Source organism: Myotis daubentonii, chromosome 5, assembly GCF_963259705.1.
Source record: "Myotis daubentonii chromosome 5, mMyoDau2.1, whole genome shotgun sequence".
NCBI lineage: Eukaryota > Metazoa > Chordata > Mammalia > Chiroptera > Vespertilionidae > Myotis > Myotis daubentonii.
In genome coordinates, this window is record NC_081844.1 from 42,669,369 (window position 1) to 42,683,105 (window position 13,737).

A 13,737-nucleotide genomic window follows, 5' to 3' on the forward strand; every position below is an offset into this window, starting at 1 on the left:
GCCATCATAAATAAATCATTAGAACTAATAAGCTATAACTTCTTAAAAATCAATATTCAAAAATAATCTTTCAGCCCTAGCTGGTTTGGCTCAATGGATAGAGTGTCAGCCTGCAGTCTGAAGGGTCCTAGGTTCGATTCCGGCCAAACGTACATGCCTGGGTTGCAAGCTCGATCCCCAGTGGGGGGCATGCAGGAGGCAGCCAATCAATGATTCTCTCTCTCCCTCTCCCTTCCTCTCTTAAATCAACAAAATATATATATTTTCTTCCAAGGAATTTCCTCTAAATGTCAGTATTTTAGAACTGTTTAAACAGATCCATAGACTCCCTTTAATTTTCTGTATTTACTTCAGCTTATAATTTTATAGGCTTAGCTCATAACTACTGAGGCTTTTTCAACTGAAATTCTTAATTAGAACCACAACATAAAACATGATTTACCCAACTATTTTCTCAGTTCTCCCAGAAAAGTTCACAGATAAAAGCCCTTAAGATGGAGGGCCCTTCTCTCTCTCTCTCTCTCTCTCTCTCTCTCTCTCTCTCTCTCTCTCTCTCTCTCTCTCTCCCTCTCTCCTTCCCTCTCCTCCCTCTCTTTCTCAAATCAATTTTAAAAAATTTTTTTAAAATTTATCATAGCTGAAATTATCATGACTTTGCCACATGGAATAAAAGTTTTAGATCGTCTGTTAATCATTTATATCTTCTAGCAGATACAAAATTATTTTCAAAAAAGTCTCTAGTGTTGGGTTAACTAGTTATCCATATAGGAAAAAAATGAATCTGAACCCCTAACTCATATCACATATAAAAGTTAATTTCAGATAGATTATAAATTTAAGTGTGAAAGATACAAAAAAAATAAAACTTCTAAAAGAAAATGGGAAAGGATCTTTATGACCTTGAGGTGTGGGAAGATATCTTAAAACAAAAACACAAAAGAGGAAAAGATTCACTGGATTTCATTAAAAGCGATAACATACTTATCTGAAGATGCCAGTAAGAGAATGAACGGGCATACCACAGAAAGAGAAGAAATTGCAATGCATATATGTGACAAAGGACTCATAATCAGAGTGCATAAAGAACTCAAAAACTAGTCAAAAATACCAAAATACCAAAGCACTTCTAAAGAGGCGATCTAAAAAGCCAATGAACAAACAAAAGGCACTTGAACTCATAAGCCATCAGGCAAACGTAAATTAAAATCAAAACTCAAGGCTACTGCACCTACACTAAAATAGCCAAAATTTTAAAAACTGATTATATCAAGTATTGTTGAAGATGTGGAACAACTGGAACTCTCACACAGGACTGGTAGGATGTACTTGCTACAACCACATTGGAACTATCTCTGACAGCATCTGATAGCACTGAGATCCACATACCCTGTCATCTAAGAATTCCATTCTAAGACATAAATTCCAAAGAACTGTGTACATAATGTCCACTAAAATACATGCACATGAAAATTCACAGCAGCATTATTATTTTATTAGAAGCCCAGTGCACGAAATTCGTGCATGAGTAGGGTCCCTAGGCCTGGCCGGCGATCAGGGCTGATCTGTGGGGCAACCAGTGGGGCGATCTGGGGGCCCCCACTGACACCCGCCTTGGTTGACCTGGGGCGTGAGGGCTGGGAGCAGCTCCTGCATTGAGCATCTGCCCCCTGGTGGTCAGTGCGCGTCATAGCGACTGGTTGTTCCACCATTCGGTCGATTTGCATATTAGGCTTTTATTATATAGGATTAATAGACAAAATATACAAGAAAAAAATTAAATATCCATCAATAATATAGAATGCATAAAATATATAAATTGAGCATATTTCACAATGGGATACTAAATGGCAATGGAAATATAATCAACATAGATGATGCTCAAAGAATAAGTAAATGACACCAGACCCAAAAGTATATATATTATACTAGAGGCCTAGTGCACGAATTTGTGCACAGGTGGGGTCTGGCCAGCCCGTCCCGATGGGGGCCCATCAGGCCAGGCCTGTGGGGGGGAGGGGCCACAGAGAGTTGGCTGGCCCCACCCCAGATCAGGGTGTTGGGGGCCGATCAGGACCGGGCTGGGGTGTGGGGAGAGGTGAGCAATCAGGGCCTGGATCAGGTGGTTGGCTGCCACAGTGCATGTCATAGCCACCAGTCGTTCTGGTCGTTCTGCTGTTTCAGTTGCTGGGCTTTTCCATATATATATATGTGGTATAATTCCATTTAGATAAAGGAAAATATCTGCAAAACTAAACTACAATAATAGAAATCAAAATAGTAGTTACTTTGAAAGTGGAAGGGGGAACAAGGGAGGATTCTGGGGGTCCTGATAATGTTTCTTGATACAGGGGTAGTTATATGAGGTGTTCATATAGAAATTCATCAATTTCCACACTTAGGATTTGATGATTGTTGTGATAGCTAATTTTATGCGTCAATTTTACTGAGCTAAGGGATTCCCAGATAGATGGTAAAACATTATTTCTGTATATATATCTATGAAGGTCATTACAGAAGGGATTAGCATTTGAATTGGGAGACTGAAAAAAGATGCTTTCATCAACAAAAGTGGGCATCATAAAATCAGTTAAGGATCTAAATAGACCAAAAAGGCAAAGGAAAGGTGAATTTGCTCTCTGCTTGAGCTGGGATATAATCTATCTCCTTCTGCCCTTGGACATCAGCGCTCCTGGACCTGGGGCATTCAGACTCAAACTGGGACTTCTCCGCAGGTTCCCCTGGTTCTCAGGCCTTTGGGAATGGGACTAGGATTACACCAGCAACATTCCTACGCCTCCAATTTGCAGATGGCAGGTCAGGGGACTTCTCAGCCTCCACAATCATGTGAGCCAATCACTCATAAAAATCTCTTCCTACATATCAATATTTATCCTATTAGTTGTGTTTATTTGAGAACCCCAATTACAGTTGTATACATCTCTGCATTAAGTTATATTTAAATTTTAAAGTTTATCCAAATACAAATTTTCCTTTGGGATAATGAAAATGTTCGGAACTAGAAAGAAGCAGTAGTTGCACATTACAAAAATGCTAAATACCATTAAACTGTACACTTTAACAGTGGTTCTATGTTACATGAATCACCTCAATTTAAAAAAAGTTACCCCAATATGCAACCTCAGTAAAACAAGCATATACTGATTAGTAGATATTCATGACTACAAATATTAAGAGTTGCAATGCTGAACTTACCAACTACTGTGTCACCATCTAACAAATTGTCATCCTCAGAAGTTTGAAAGTCCATAATGACACCTGCTCCATCTAAAAGTTCCTCATCGCTACTTGCACTTGTTATACTGTTGTAGCTGTTTCTATAGTAGCCTCTATGGAACAGTTGCTCAGACTCCATTGAGCTGTTTGGTTACCTGAAAAAAGGGGAAAAATTGTTAAAAAATTTTCCCAACATATAATAAAAATCATCTAGTTTAACACGACAAAGGAAATTTCTGATCTCTGTATTGAAAAAAATACTAAGTTTATTTACTCTAACAACTGCTAAACATCTGTCATGTGAAGTCTTTAAGGATGATTAAATAATTCTATTCTCACTATGCAGCTGTAAAAAGAATGAAGAATATCTTCAGGTAGGGGTATAAAACAATCTCCAAAGTCAATTGTTAAGTTAAAGAACAAAGTACAGAGAAGTGTTTACAGTATACTACAATACATGTGGGGGTGGGGTGAATACAGTATATAATTGCTTGTGCATGTACAGACTATCTCTGGAGAGATTTCCAAAATAGTTGGCCACAGGTCAAAGGAAAAAAATGGCTGAAGTACCAGATCTAAAAGTGAGACTGTCCCTTCTGTATATTTTAGCAGGGACAAGTGCTATCTTTAAATATTAATTTCATTCTCTTTTCATCGTTTTAAAATTTAAATCTTCAGAGCCCATCCTATATAATAAAAGGGTAATATGCAAATTGATCCTAACAGCAGAGCACTGGGAATCACTGATCACTATGACACACACTGACCACCAGGGGGCAGACGCTCAATGCAGGAGCTGCCCCCTGGTGGTCAGTGTGCTCCCACACGGGGAGCTCTGCTCAGCCACGAGCCAGGCTGCCAGCTGCCAGTACAGCGGTGGTGGTGGGAGCCTCTCCCGCCTCCTCAGAAGCGCTAAGGATGTCTGACTGCAGCTTAGGCCTGCTCCCCGCTGGCAAGTGGACATCCCCTGAGGGCCCCCGGGCTGCCAGAGGGATGTCTGACTGCCAGCTTAGGCCCAATCCCCCCGGGGAGCGGGCCTAAGCCAGCAGGTGGTCATTCCCCAAGGGGTCCCAGACTGCGAGAGGGAACAGGCCGGGCTGAGGAACCCTCCTGAGTGCACAAATTTTTGTGCACTGGGCCTCTAGTAGACAAATATCAGCCATGAAAACTATGATAATATGTAACAATTTTCCTTTTTTCAAAGCAGATCATACCAAATAAGCATCCATTTTCATTGTTCTTAGTCTCTATACTTTAAACATAGTATTACTGCTGGTTTAAATTTTCAAATACATCTATGTACTTGCTCAACATCAAATTGGAAGACATTAGCAACAGACTTGCAAGGTAGTCTTAAGAATAGTAAAAATGTTATTGTCACAACTACCTAGGGTTTATTAACATTAATAGTAGGAAGAGAGCAAAGGGGAGGCCAGACATTATAAACATGGCTATCTGGTCATCATTATAACTTCATACTCCCCAGGGAACCATGGTCATCTGGTCACCATTACAGCTTCATACTTCCCAGGGAACCACGGGTCCATTCCCTAGAGATCATTGGGGGAAGGGACCTAACAAAGGGGAAGATGGAAGCATGAGCAGTGAAGTCGGGGTTCTATTCCTGGTCAGGGCACATGGCCAGGTTGAGGGCTGGATCCCTGGTAGGGAGCCCAGGTTGCAGGCTGGATCACCAGGACTGGATGTGCAGGGGGCAGCCCATCGATGTTTTGCTCTCACACCGATGTTCCTCTAAACTCTCTCCCTAAATATCAGTCTTTTTTTAAAAAAATCCTCAAAAAGTCCCCTCTCCCTTGCTTGTCCCCTTTTCTCTCTTGCTCTGTGACCAGCAATCACCCTGAGTGCTTATCTATTCCCTCAACCCGCTGTATTGTCCATGGCCATGCAGACCCCACAGCAATGGACTGCAGCAGGAACACAAGCTAAGCTACCCAGATGCTGGACTGAACTGGACTTTAATATGGAGCAGAAATTCTTGGCAGTGGCCTTAATTCTGGCCCTGCTGGAGACGTGATTTGACGTTTTCCATGGCAGGCCAGAAGGAGACAGGACCTTGGAGCAGAACCCCCTTAATTTTACATCATCAATAAAAATTTCCACAAAACCCCATCCTCTTGTGGGGGACTCAGGAAATTATTTTCCCCGCGGTATCCCAAGAGCTCCACTTCCACCAATAACAAAACCAGTAAGCCTTGTAAAACAAGACTTACTACATATTGTAAGTACACACAGAAAATAAACGATGAATGGAACTAAGCATACTCCAATTTTAGTGCTAAATTCTAGTACTGAAGACCTGAAGTATTTTCAGACAATCTCTTGTCCTCAATAAATTCTCCTTCCTCACATGGAAATTAACCTCAAAGAGCTATAATAAGTAAAAATTACTTGTGAAGCTTTTATACATTTTTTAGAAAAAAATATCACTTTTTAAAACAAATTTATTGCATACATTTCCTAATTTAGAGAAGGTGAAGTTTTGAGAGCTTCCTGAGAACATATCTTTATTCTCAGCATATGATAGTGACTGGTACATAATAGATGGATAATAAATGTCAAATTGTTTATTCAAGCAATAAAGTAAAAAACATAAATGTATTGACTTTCAATAGACAAATAATCTCTATAAAAGCATTAATCTGGCCCTGACCGGTTTGGCTTAGTGGATAGAGCGTCAGCCTGCGGACTGAGGGGTCCCAGGTTCGATTCCGATCAAGGGCATGTACCTCGGTTGCGGGCACATCCCAGTGGGGAGTGTGCAGGAGGCAGCTGATCAATGTTTCTCTCTCATTGATGTTTCTAACTCTCTATCCCTCTCCCTTCCTCTCTGTAAAAAATCAATAAAATATATTAAAAAAAAAAAAAAGCATTAATCTGGTCTAGGGAGAACAACTAAAAACTACCACATAAATTACAAAGAAAATTTAAAATATGTAATGCTTTACTACTTTATTACTGTTTTATGGTTACCTCTACCAAAGATGGCCTATTATTACATACTGAATTTGTTAGAATGTACTAATTAAAGCAAGAGTTTTTACAAAGGAGGCAAGAACATACAATGGAGCCAAGATAGTCTCTTCAATAAATGGTGTTGGGAAAATTGGACAGATATATGCAAGAAAATGAAACTAGACCACCAACTTACACCATACACAAAAATAAACTCAAAATGGATAAAGGACTTAAATGTACGACAGGATACCATAAAAATTCTAGAAGAATCCAAAGGCAAGAAAATCTCAGACATATGCCGAAGCAATTTCTTCACTGATACAGCTCCTAGGGCACTTGAAACTAAAGAAAAAATGAACAAATGGGACTACATCAAAATAAAAAGCTTCTGCACAGCAAAAGAAACCATCAACAAAACAACGAGAAAACCCACTGTGTGGGAAAACATATTTGCCAATGACATATCTGATAAGGGCCTAATCTCCAAAATTTATAGGGAACTCATACAACTTAACAAAAGGAAGATAAACAATCCAATCAAAAAATGGGCAAAGGACCTAAATAGACACCTTTCAAAAGAGGACATTCAGAAAGCCAAGAGACATATGAAAACATGCTCAAAGTCACTAATCATCCGAGAGATGCAAATCAAAACAGCAATGAGGTACCATCTCACACCTGTCAGACTGGCTATCATCAACAAATCAACAAACGACAAGTGCTGGAGAGGATGTGGAGAAAAAGGAACACTTGTGCACTGCTGGTGGGAATGCAGACTGGTGCAGCCACTATGGAAGACAGTATGGAGTTTCCTTAAAAAACTGAAAATGGAACTCCCATTTGACCCTGTGATCCCACTTCTAGGAATATATCCCAAGAAACCAGAAACACCAATCAGAAAGGATATATCCACCCCTATGTTCATAGCAGCACAATTCACCATAGCTAAGATCTGGAAACAGCCTAAGTGCCCATCAGTAGATGAATGGATTAGAAAACTGTGGTACATCTACACGATGGAATACTATGCTGCTGTAAGAAGGAAGGAACTCTTACCATTTGCAACGTCATGGATGGAACTGGAGAGCATTATGCTAAGTGAAATAAGCCAGTCAATAAAGGAAAAATACCACATGATCTCACTCATTCATGGACAATAGAGACCATTATAAACTTTTGAACAATAATAGATACAGAGGCAGAGCTGCCTCAAACAGATTGTCAAACTGCAGCGGGAAGGCCGGGGAGGGTTGGGGGGCAGGAGGTAGGGGGATAAGAGATCAACTAAAGGACTTGTATGCATGCATATAAGCATAACCAATGGACATAAGACACTGGGGGATAGGGGAGGCTAGGGGACTGTCTAGGGCGGGGGGATAAAATGGATACATATGTAATACCCTTTGTAATACTTTAAGCAATAAAAAAAATAAATAAATAAAATAAAATAAAATAAAATAAAAAAGCAAGAGTTTTTATATTTAAGGTAAATATTAAAGTAGAATACAGTGGGACCTTGACTTACGAGTTTAATTCGTTCCGTGGGGGAGCTCGTAACTCAAATTACTCATATGTCAAATCAAAAAGTGAATGAGTGAGACACGTGATGCTGGGTTGATGTTGTGGAGTTCACTGTGACGTTCGCTGCGCCAACTAGCGGTGGGGTATCTGAAGCTGGCTCGTAACCCGAATTTTAGCTCGCAACTCAAAGCAAAAAATCAGCCAAGAGACGGCTTCTATCTCAAAAAACTCGTTAGTCGGGACACTCGTAAGTCAAGGCCTCACTGTAGTATAAAATAGCTATTCATACTAAGAATTTTGCAGTGTCCATAGAGGCAATCAAATTAAATATTATGGCTCTTGAGTAAATAACCAAAGATTTTGAAAAAAAAAATTAACAGTTCAAGAATCATTTTAATTCTGATGTATCAAAGCATTTAGACTCAGATTTTGCAAAGAACACAGACATTCTATTTTTCACTTCTTTATGTGATAATTACACTAGAAGGGCTTAATACATATAACATACACCAAATAAAAATTAGTTACAGGTTTTCTGTATACTGTGACCTCAATCAGCAAGTTCCAACATGTCTCCTCCATTTTATCCCTAAAAGTCCCTCAAGAACTGTAAGTGTTAACTGGCAATTTCACTCAATTATGTTTAAAAAACTTAATTGCACTAACACCTCTGAGGCACCTAGAACTCCACACCTTTCTTTATAACAAGACCAACCAACTCTGTTCCAAAACTTTATTAAAGGCAGGCCTGTATGGGCTATTATTTCAATAATTTGATAACTTAACAAACAAACAAAACTAACCTAATTAGATCAGATTCACCCAGTGTAATATCTCTATTTAAGGCCAGCTGACTTGGGACTTTACATCTGCACAATCACTTCAAAGCAGCACTTCATGTTTGATTGAATAACTGGGAAGAGACATCTGTATTCCAGGGGATGCAGATGTTGGGGGCCATCTTAGAATTCTGCCTTCCACAATATCCCCCAATTGTCAATTAAAAAAAAAATACTACTCCAGAAACCTATTGCGCTGTATACACTGTCTGTTCAGTAGCCACTAGCCTTGAAACATGGCTAGTCCAAATTGAGATATGCTCTAAGGCAGTGGTTCTCAACCTTCTGGCCCTTTAAATACAGTTCCTCATGTTGTGACCCAACCATAAAATTATTTTCGTTGCTACTTCATAACTGTAATGTTGCTACTGTTATGAATCGTAATGTAAATATCTGATATGCAGGATGGTCTTAGGCGACCCCTGTGAAAGGGTCGTTCGATCCCCAAAGGGGTTGTGACCCACAGGTTGAGAACCGCTGCTCTAAAGTAAAACATCTATTGGATTTATAAGACTTAATAAGAAAAAAAAATCAAATATTTCATTAATAGTTTTATATTGATTTCATGTTGAAGTAATATTTTAGATATACTGGGTTAAAAAGATATATTGTTAAAATTAATCTCATCATTTCCTTTTTACCTTATAATATGGCTCCTATGAAATTTAAAATTACATATATGATTTGCAGTTACAGCACAAATATTTTTTACAGAACATCACTGTTATAAAGTATTCAAAATTCTGTCTATACTAATAAAAGGGTAATATGCTAATTAGACTGGGAGATCTTCCAGGAGAACAGCCAGGGCTGGCAGTTGTGGGCCATGAGGCTGGCAGGAGAGGGCAGTTGGGAGCCATGAGGCCAGCAGGGGAGGGCAGTTGGGGGCCATGAGTCCGGCAGGGGAGGGCAGTTGGGAGCCATGAGGCCAGCAGGGGAGGGCTGTTGGGGGCCATGAGGCCAGCAGGGGAGGGCTGTTGGGGGCCATGAGGCCAGCAGGGGAGGGCAATTGAGGGCCATGAGGCCGGCAGGGGAGGGCAGTTGGGGGCAATCAGGCTGGCTGGGGGTGGGGGGGGCAGTTGGGGGTGAGCAGGTCGGCAAGCAGAGTGGTTAGGGGTGATCGGGCAGGCAGGCAAGTGAGCGGTTAGGAGCCAGTGGTCCCAAATTGTGAGAGGGATGTCCAAGGGGTCCCAGATTGGAGAGGGTTCAGGCTGGGCTGAGGGACACACACACACACACCCAACCCCCCATGCACAAATATCATGCACCAGGCTATTAGTGATAGCATAAAGTTTTGGGGAGCACAAAAGACTTGGTTGGAAAGTTGTAAGGAGGGCATTCAGATAAAAGGGAAGTGTGTGGAAGGCCACCTCCCCTGTTTATTGGAAGGGGAGACTTAGGAGAGTGTCAAAGGCTGCTCCCCTAATTATTCCTTTCCAAACAAGTCTGTGCATGTGCAGACCCCCAGGTGTTTACTGGAATCCTTATGCTTAATCCCTGGATGCCCTTGCCTAAAGGACAATGTAAACACATGTGTCCTCCCAAGATTACTCACCCTATTGATTGTATCTAAAAATTTCAATAAAAGGCTAAGGAGGCAGGCAATCGAGGCTTTCCTGGCTACTAAAGCCAGGGGCCCCTTAGCCCTCTCTTTCACAGTCAAACTGTGAGTAATCTGCTCATCCATCGTTCAGGGGCTGTTGGTCAGTCTCAGCAATAAAGGAAACATAAAGAAGCAATATGGACACCAGTGTTAAACCTTTTTAGGTTCTAAACTTAATTCCCAGGCTTGCCCACAAAAGAATATTTAAATCATAATACAGCAACTGAAATTCTGCATATTAAAAATATATGAAAACAATGCTACAGTCACCTTTCCTTTTTAATTATCAGAAATATATTCAAAACATTATAATAGATAATAGCTTGCAAATATATTTTTGCATTTATGAAGATTATAGCAATAACCAATGAAAATCTTCAAGGATAAAAAGCCTGGTTTATTGCAGTAAGTTCTTAAATGATCTATGTAAAATCACTTTCACCTCTTCTAACCTCATCTCTACATGGCAGCCAGCATAGTCTTTTCTAAAAGCAAATCTGACCAGTCATCTCTCCCAACTCCATGAATTAGATTAGTCTCAATCATTTCTCACCACCCTTAGCAGACAAACTCAAATATGGCGGGCAAAGCCCTATACAGTCTGGCCTCTGCCTAGTTCTCCAGCTTCATTTTTTGTTCGTGTACTTCTTGCAAGTGCTCTTGACTCATAATCTTCTTCCTCTCAGTCCTAGCAGCTCTTTCCTGTCTCCTGCTTCAGTGCCTTTATTGCTCCCTCTGCTGGGAACATACACTTCTCCTTAAGTCTTGAAATTGGATAGATTGATTTCTCATACTTGATTCTTATTTTTCAAAACTATATAAGCTATTCAGGTTACTTTACCTTTTCATATACATTTTAGAATACTCCTGTCTACAGTTACAAAATCTGGGTCAATTAATATTCATAGTATGAATGAATAACAAGTGTATAACAAATGAATGGCACATCTCTACTTTGATGCTATATAAGAACTCAAATTCAGCAAGACCCAAAGTGAACACATATTTGCCCCAAACTTGCCAGTCCTCCTACTCTCCCTATATGAGTTTACAGGATCACCATGTACCATGTATCTAGTAGCCAAAGTTAATTTTCAGTGTTATTTTTGTGGTTGTTTTTTTTTTTAAGAATAGTTTATTAATTTTTAGAGAGAAAAAGAGGAAGGGAGAAGAGAGAAACATCAATCTGACAGCACAACATCAACCGGCTGCCTCCTGCACGCTCCCTACCGGGCATCGAACCTACAACCCAGGCACGTGCCCTGACCAGGAATCAAACCAGCAACCTTTTGGTGCACAGGATAACGCCAAAACAATGGAGCCAAACTGGCCAGGGATCAGAGTCATTTATTAATTCATTCAGCAACCATTTACTCAGCAGCTAGCATATACCAGGTACAAAACCAGGTGCTGGGGTAATAAATATGGTCTCTATTCTCAAGGCAGTGAAGGTGAAAGACATACAAATAACTATAGTATGATATGATAAGTACCACAGGAGAGGTATATACAAGGTATTTAACACTAAAAAGGAACAAGCATGCTGCCTGGGAAAATCTGTGAACACTTAGTAACAGAGGGAAAATTTCAGCTGAGCATTGAATGATTAGGATGAGTTAACTAGGGTAAGTATGTAAGATTAAAAGTCAATGCAGGCACACACAAAAAAGTGCAAAAACTGGGCAGTATCATAACAAAATCTCCTTGGGTAGCTTATAGAAGAGAAGAGGGAGGAAACTAAAGAGTGGCTGGAGAGGTAAACACAGGCCAGATCAAAAAGGAAGGGTTGCCCTAGCTGGTTTGGCATCAGCCTTTGGACTGAAGGGTCATGAGTTCAGTTCCAGTCAAGGGCATGTACCTCGGTTGCAGGCTTAATTTCCAGCCCCCATTCAGGATGCCTGCAAGAGGCAACCAATCAATGTGCCTCTCTCCCATCGATGTTTCTCTCTGTCTCTCCCCCTCCCTTTAACCTCTCTAAAAATCAATGGAAAACATATCCTTGGATGAGGATTAACAAACAAACAAAAAAGAAGGGGCTCATGTCATGCTAAGGAACTTATTTACTCATTATACACATGGGAAACCACTAAGAGTTTTAAAAAAGAAACCACATGATCAGATATAAATTTTAGCAGACCAATTCTAGCAGCAGTGTGGAAGACAGATTAGAAGGGCAAGAGACTGAAGGACTAAAGATAAGGAGAAAAGTTAGGTAACCCTTATTCTAGTACACCATTGAACAATCCTCCTATATAATAAAAGGCTAATATGCAAATTGTCCCCCCGGGAGTTCAAATGACCGGGGGTTCGACTGCTCACTATGGTATGCGCTGACCACTAGGGGGTGGCGCAAAATGAAGGAAGGCCCCAGCTGGCAGCCAGCAGCCAGGGGAAGGAAGGCCCCAGCCAGCAGCAGCAGCGGTGGGAAGGGAGGCCCCAATCGGCCCTGATTGCCAGCCAGGCCTAGGAACCCTACCAGTGCATGAATTTCATGCACTGGGCCTCTAGTTCTAAACATAAGATAGTGAGGGCATCCAATATAATAAAAGGCTAATATGCAAATTGACTGAATGGCGGAACGACTGGTCGCTATGACACACACTGACCACCAAGGGGCAGATGCTCAATGCAGGAGTTGCCCCCTGGTGGTCAGTGTGTTCCCACAGGGGGAGCACCGCTCAGCCAGAAGCTGGGCTCACAGATGGGGAGCATCTTGAATGGGAGCTGGAAATTAAGCCTGCAACTGAGGTACATGCCCTTGACTGGAACTGAACATGCCCTTGTGACTGGAGCCTCACCAGGCGGCGGTGGTGGGAGCCTTTCTCGCCTCTGTGGCAGCACTAAGGACCCCGAGGGGTCCTGAGCTGCGAGATGGTGCAGGCTGGGCTGAGGGACCCCGCCCCCTCCCCAGTGCACCAATGTCATGCACCGGGCCTCTAGTACTGAAATAAGACCAATATGGAAGAGTAGAACGCATTTTGAGAAATATTTAAGAGGATGTGTTAACTAAAATGTGGGAACGGTGAAGAAGAAATCTAAGGTATCTGCTAACTTTCTGACCTGACTAATTCATTCAAAATTGCTGAAAGAAACAAATGTTTTTCTCCTACAGCTTACAGGCCTCAAGACCAGAATGTTCTTTTCAATTGCAGAATTATACAACCTATTCAAGGTTATACTACAATGAAGGGAATGTAATCTAAGTTCCCAAACTGCAAACACAAAGCAGTACACCACCAGAATGGGGGTTGGGGGTAGAGCACAGAAATAGAAAGACCTTGGAAATGGGTGGCTAAGTGGCTAACAGCCTGACGTGGTACACTAATTTTTCATAGCTTCCAACAAAATTTTGTCTCACTCATAAAGAAGACCAGTCAGAACTGAGGACCATGAATAAATGTCAAAGGTATCTTGCTGGCTAGTAAACTGACAGAAAAGTATGCACAATCTGAGTGAAAGAAATTAAAATCCACACCACCCATCCACCCCAACATGGCAATTCCAAATGTCTGCAACTAAAGAGATGGATAAAAGTCTCAAGAGCAATGATGGCAGGGAAGTGAA

At 41.0% G+C, this 13,737-nt stretch overlaps 1 protein-coding gene across 4 annotated transcripts in view; it reads right to left on the reverse strand.

Annotated features, from left to right (window-relative positions):
- Positions 1-13,737, reverse strand: part of CLCN3 (chloride voltage-gated channel 3) — a 91,086-nt gene that overhangs the window by 73,289 nt on the left and 4,060 nt on the right. For 3 of the 4 annotated variants that reach the window (XM_059697651.1, XM_059697649.1, XM_059697652.1), the window contains exon 2: positions 3,214-3,389. The exons of the other annotated variant lie outside the window; for it this stretch is intronic. In XM_059697651.1, the coding sequence (XP_059553634.1) occupies positions 3,214-3,373 (160 nt within the window). In that variant the 5' untranslated portion in view covers positions 3,374-3,389. The remainder of the gene's footprint in view (positions 1-3,213; positions 3,390-13,737) is intronic. 4 annotated transcript variants of the gene reach the window in all.